General features: G+C 43.1%; 1 protein-coding gene across 1 annotated transcript in view; it reads right to left on the reverse strand.

Moving 5' to 3' along the window:
* Positions 1–5,437, reverse strand: part of LOC101985935 (pregnancy zone protein-like) — a 47,971-nt gene extending 42,534 nt beyond the window's left edge. Inside the window, exons 1-4 of the mRNA XM_005365291.1 lie at positions 5,298–5,437; positions 2,401–2,584; positions 1,271–1,424; positions 708–760 (exon numbers count right to left, since the gene is read on the reverse strand). Coding sequence (XP_005365348.1) covers positions 708–760; positions 1,271–1,424; positions 2,401–2,584; positions 5,298–5,380 — 474 coding nt within the window. The 5' untranslated portion in view covers positions 5,381–5,437. The remainder of the gene's footprint in view (positions 1–707; positions 761–1,270; positions 1,425–2,400; positions 2,585–5,297) is intronic.
* Positions 5,438–6,574: the final 1,137 nt, after the last annotated feature.

The following is a 6,574-nucleotide window of genomic DNA, read 5'->3' on the forward strand; positions in this document are numbered from 1 at the left end:
CTCTCTCTCTCTCTCTTTCTCTCTCTCTCATTTTTCAAGACAGGATGTAGCCCTGTGTAGCCCTGGCTGTCCTGGAACTCACTCTATAGACCAGGCTGGCCTCGAACTCACAGAAATCTGCCTGCCTCTGCCTCCTGAGTGTAGAACATAAATCTCTTAAGTTGTTACAACTTTCCTTTTATGACAGCTGATTGAGGAAATTTAGCTGGGTGAAAGAGCTGAATAATAAGTATACTATTGTTTTGCAAATGATATTTGCTGGAGAGAAACCAGATGCACTTCTGGAGTGGCTGGAATCTCTTAAGAGGACATTTTCGACTGAATATCATTTATTTATTTATTTATTTATTTATTTATTTATTTATTTATTTATTTATTTATTTATTTATTTGACAGTGTCTTACTGTGTGGTGCAGGCAGGCCAGGGCCTTGTGATCCTTCAACTCAGTTTCCCACATTCTGGGACTAGGAGCATATATCACCATGGCTGCTTGTTTTTGAGTGTTTTATCCACTTTAAGAAAGCAGTTGGTGAACTGCATGGACGCCACCACCGCATATGCTTCTGGCATGGGTCCATTTGGGGCAATCTTCTGTGATAGACTTAATAGTTCTTTCATGATTTCAGGTTATTAATTTTTTAATGAATGAGACTTAAGTGTTTGCATATTTATCTCATTTGAATTCACCCACCAAAAGGAGACTCACCGTTTCATTCAGCGGGTGAAAACTCGTGTCCACAGAGACAACACGGAATTTCACTGAAACAGAGATTTTCTCTGTGAGACTCCACTGGTTCCCCTCTGTATGCTATGAATATGTTTTTATTACCATTGGTTATTGAAGAAGCTGTTTTGGCCAATGGCTTAGTAGAACGAAGCCAGACAGGAAATCCAGACAGAGATACAGAGAGAAAGTAGGTGGAGTCAGATGTCATGTAACTGCTGAAGAAGAAGGATGCTAGCTGCCAGTCAGAAGCTTACTAGTAGGCCACACCCTCAGGGTGTGATTCACAGATTAATAGAAATGGGTTAATTTAAGATGTAAGAGTTAGCTAGAAATATGCCTAAGCTATTGACCAAACAGCGTTGTAATTAATATAGTTTCTGTGTTGGGTGTAGGGGGTGGGAAACGATCCCACAGTCTCTGTACCTCCCCACCCCCGCACAGTGGGAACCCAGGGCCAGAGGTGCCATGACTGCAGCTTAGTCATAAAGAATACCACCCACCCACATCCCCACAGTTGTCCTTGCTCAGTTAATTCCTTATACCTGTTTGTCCTGGTTTGTATATGGGCTTGTCTGTCTGGACAAAGACTATGTTCTCTGCTTTTCTTATCTGCATTGGCCTCGTCCTTGTGAAGTTCTGGGTCGGCCCCTTTATCTGCACGATAATGAATGCTGAGGATGCTGGCAAACTGGAGATCTGCAAGACAGAAACGTGAAGAGTGTGCTCAGACCCGGCGTCTGAGTGCTCAGCTTTTACAGGGTCTGTTTTCTGCGTGAAACCCTGAGAACGGGCAAGGGAATGTCAAGGACTCAATTTCCGGTTACATCCAGGGACTGCTAAGATTGTGTTATGTGATGTTAGCAATTCACTACTTAGGTCGAGGGAGGAAAAAGCGGGACATCCTTCAAGTGCAGCCACCACAATGAAACAGATGGTGTCTTCATTTTCAAAGTGAAGTCTTGGTATTAAAAATAATTATCTCATTCTACCTTCCAAGGCCAGTATCAACCGTCTGTCTTACATGAGTAACTTGGCTTTTATGAGTCTGTATTCAAGACCTCTGAGGATGGCTCAGCAGTTAAGAGCACACACTGCCCTTGCAGGGGAATTAGGGTCCCATATCCATGTCATGAGGCTCACCACTGTCCACAGCTCTAGGGTGCCCCCTTCTGTCTTCAGTAGTTACCTGCACTCATGTGCACATACACAGAGACATGGAAAGTGAAATAAATCTTTTTTTTTTTTTTGGTTTTATTGAGACAGGGTTTCTCTGTGTAGCTTTGGAGTCTGTCCTGGAACTCACTCTGTAGATCAGGCTGGCTTTGAACTCACAGAAATTCACCTGCCTCTGCCTCCCGAGTGCTGGGATTAAAGGCATGCACCACCACCACCCAGCTTGTGAAAATAAATCTTAAAAGAAGAATCTCAATACTTATATCTGTAAAAGTATAAAGAGTATTTACCTCAGAAGTCATTTTAAGGTAAAATTAAATCTTTCCTATAGCTATGGTAACCTTTCAAGCACTTCATTAGATCTGTTTGTAAGTTTCATAAAAAGAAATTTAAGTTAGATTTTCCTTAAGATATTTTTCCTTTTGATAGATGAGAACATAATGTTCAATTAGATTATTCTTTCTCTACCAGTACCACACATCCCGGGAAGGACACTGACCATGAAAGGGCTGCAGTAGAAGGAATCCTTCTCTACCGTCTGGCCTGCGAGGAGGTTTGTGGTCTGCTTTTCATACTGTAGAATTATGTCGAGTGTCACGGTCTCGTTCAGGTGCTGGAGGTTGACACAGGCCTTTTCAGGAACTCCTGCGTTGAGCAGTGATGGGACCAGCACCACATATTGTCTGTGGGGAAGAGGATTAAGCATAAAGGATTAAAAGGATGTCATTCCTGTGGCTTTTCCCTTAGTATTTCATATCACCATCAGTAATAGGTTTCAGCAAGATTGGGTTCCCCAGAGGTCACCATAAAAATCCCAGATTAAATACTGATGTGATTCTCTGGCTTTCAGGAAGTGTTCATCCACTGATGGAGGAGGGTCATTGGTTAATTAAATAAAGAAGCTGCTTGCCCTGATAGGTTAAAACATAGGTGGGAGGAGTAAACAGAATAGAATGCTGGGAGGAAGAGGAAGTGAGCTCAGAGACTCGACAGCTCTGCTCTCGGGGGCAGACGCCTCAGAGAGACGCCATGCTCCCGGCTCCTGGGCGGATGCGGGGATAGCTCTGCTCTCTGAGGCACACGCGATGAAGCTCCAACCCAGGATGGACGTAGGCTAGAATCTTCCCGGTAAGACCGGTGCTCACAGATTATTAGAGATGGGTTGATCGGGATATCAGAATTAGCCAGTAAGGGCTAGAGCTAAAAGGCCAAGCAGTGTTTAAAAGAATACAGTGTCCGTATAATTATTTCGGGTAAAGCTAGCCTTGCAGGCAGCGGGGTGCTGGGGACGCAGCCCCGCCGCACCTATTACTACAATCCACAGAATGTTTAATATCAACATCTAATATTAGAGACTTTGGGAGATCAATTTAAGTTATTGCTGTGTAGCAATTTTCTCCAAATTGGAACATTCCTTCCTGGACGGGGGCAGGGAGGAACTTGAGACTCAGGAAATAAATCTTATGAGTTCTGGAGAGCTGAGACTAACAGGATTGATGACATCTCTCCATGGTTACAGAAGCAGTGAACAACCGCTGGAGAGAAGAGAGAAGGCCGAGTTGCCTCTAAGATATTCCTGGACCAGTCAAGTTCCCTGTAGGAGACTCTCCTATTAGTAGAACTACCTGCAAGTCACTCAGAGAGCTCCAGGGATGAATCAGCACCCAGGTGGTTTTGGTTCTGTAGTTGCCTTTGAATAATCCATGCTCCCATAGGCAATCCCCGACTCATATTCCTGTAGGTATCCCCAGTAAATGCTTTGGTTGACCAAGTTGACCAAGGTGGTCTACTCTAGTCTATTGCTGATTCTCTATCTGGGATGGATAGATGTTCCTGATCTATGCATGCACACACACACACACACACACACACACACACACACACACACACACACACACACACCATCTGATGTGACAGGTATCATATATTGTGGTTAAAATTTCCAAATTTCCAAACCATGAACTAATCGATGGTTCATCACTGGAAGCCTTAAAAACCCAACTGCCTGTAGCCTCAGGCACCATATGAGTACCACAAATCTCTCATCCAGAAAGCACTAGAAACTAACGTGCTGCACATGGGAAAGCTGAATTGCTTTGCAATCAAGTTTAAGAAGCATGGCCGGGCGGTGGTGGCACACGCCTTTAATCCCAGCACTCGGGAGGCAGAGGGAGGCGGATCTGTGTGAGTTCGGGGCCAGCCTGATCTACAAGAGCTAGTTCCAGGACAGGAACCAAAAGCAACGGAGAAACCCTGAAACCCTGTCTCGAAAACTCAAAAAAAAAAGAAAAAAAAAAAAAAGAAAAAAAAAAAAAAAAAAAAAAAAGAAAAAGAAAAAAAAAAGAAAAAAGTTTAAGCAGCAACCTCAGCTCCCTCCTTCCCCTCACTGTCTGGTGATGTAAGCCAGCAGTCTGCTGATGTAATCAGCAAACATCCCAGACACTGCCAAGAGGAGAACACGCCTTTCCCAGCACGTCCTTGCTGTTCACGGTCAGGCACCCGAACTTTCCCCGCTCTGCAAGGTTGTATATTTCACATTGTTTCTCGCCTCCTGAGTGTCTGTCTTTCCTGAAAATTTTTATCTCATTAGAACTTGCCAAAGTTGCCAAAGATCCTTTTTCTGCATCGGCCCTATGAAGTCTAAGATTTTCTTCGTGGGTCTCTGCTGTTTCTCTTTGGGGCTATCTCTTTATTTCTTTCTTTCTTTTTCTTGAGTACCATATCTCTTTTTCCATATTGTGAGATATTTCAGGAAGAGTCTGAATTTTGTCAATGTTTTCTAAAATCTACTGCAGCCCCTATGTTTTCTGAAGGATTCAAAAAAAGAGACTCAGGCAGTCTCTTATCCATTTGCCTTGGGTGCCCCCCTCAACTTAGGGAAACAGAGACACTGAGCAACTTCCCAATACCAGGACGATGCAGGGCATTTATGAATTGATAAACCAGTGGTTCTCAACCGGTCAGTTGTAACCCCTTTGAGGGACTGAACGACCCTTTCACAGGGGTCACATGTCAGATATCCCGCATATCAGATATTTACATTACAATTCACAACAGAGCGAAATTACAGTTATGAAATAGCAATACAAATAATTTTATGGTTGGGGTTAGCACAACATGAGGAACTGTATTAAAGAGTTGCAGCGTTAGGAAGGTTGAGAACCACTGTGACAAACAGTTTATCCTTTTTTTTTTTTTTGGTCGAAATTCTATATTTTTATCTGGTGCTGTTTGACAAGATTCCTGCCCCATATATCTGAGGTTTCTAGAACTGGAGTAGACCCATGACAACTTACTGGTCCCTCCAAGTTCTTTGACAACGGATAACTGCATAGGAAGCCAGGAAAGAGATAACACGGTAGGAAGGAAGCATTTTCTGAAGTAAGAATTGCTTACGGTTTTGCAGCAGCTGCGGCATCTCTGGGAAGAAGCAGTAACAGTAAAAATGAGACCAGTGTGAGCTGCTGGTTTCCCCTCATGGTGGAGAGGGCCAGAGACGGAGAATGGTTCTGAGCCCTCGGCCCTTTGACCTCTGATCGTTGTCCAGAGCCACTGGCTTTTATTTTACCTGATGGGCAATGAAAGTAAACTACCAACCACTTATTTTTGTAACATATTAACTACTTCACTATTAAAAAAATCAATTCCAGATAATGTCCAGTACCATCTCTATTCTTTTATTGACTTTTTGAAGTTACCATAAAATTTGAAAAATTGTGCCTAAAGGCTGCCAGCAACTCAGACAAATACTCAGCACTTTAAACAATTAAAAAAATAAAATAAACCACACAGTTTGATGAAATCAATCAATATGACTGATTTTTTAAAAAAGGACAATGAATACTAATATATAATATCAATCTGCTCTTGGTAATTCAGGGAGCAATGCCTTCTCTCAAATGACATAAATGAAATTTACCTCAGAATGTTAGATAAGGTAAGCTTAGAGGTATGTGCTTCAGTGTCCTTCAGTGTCTTTTTTTTTCTTTTTCTTTTTTAAGAAATTGAAATAAATAAAGCAAAGTTAGGCCTTGGTAGAATCATGACTTTGTTCTGTCATCGCTTCCTATTCTGGGATGAATAGATGTTTGTGTCAGGCCTCCCCAGCGAAAGTCTGACATTACAGGGGTGTGTCTGAGGACGCACGTAAGTGTGGAGGTCAGATGATGTCATCAGGTAGCTTCCCAACAGCTCCCCATCTTAATTTTTGAGGCAGCCATCTCTCACTGATCCAAGAGCTCACCAATTGGATGCATTGGCTGGCCAGTAAGCTGCTGTGATCATTCCATCTCTGCCTCATAGGGCTAGGAACACAGGTACATACCTTCACACTTGGCCTTTTATGTGAATGAACACAGGTGCATACCTCCACACACACCTGGCCTTTTATGTGAATGAACACAGGTGAACACCTCTACACCTGGCCTTTTGTGTGAATGAACACAGGTGCACACCTCCACGCACACCTGGCCTTTTATGTGGATGAACACAGGTGCACACCTCCATGCCTGGCCTTTTATGTGAAAGAACACAGGTGAACACCTCTACACCTGGCCTTTTGTGTGAATGAACACAGGTGCATAACTCCACACCTGGCCTTTTATGTGAATAAACACAGGTGCACACCTCCACGCCTGGCCTTTTGTGTGAATGAACACAGGTGCACACCTCCA

Source organism: Microtus ochrogaster, unplaced genomic scaffold (genome assembly GCF_000317375.1).
Source record: "Microtus ochrogaster isolate Prairie Vole_2 unplaced genomic scaffold, MicOch1.0 UNK1, whole genome shotgun sequence".
Lineage (NCBI taxonomy): Eukaryota > Metazoa > Chordata > Mammalia > Rodentia > Cricetidae > Microtus > Microtus ochrogaster.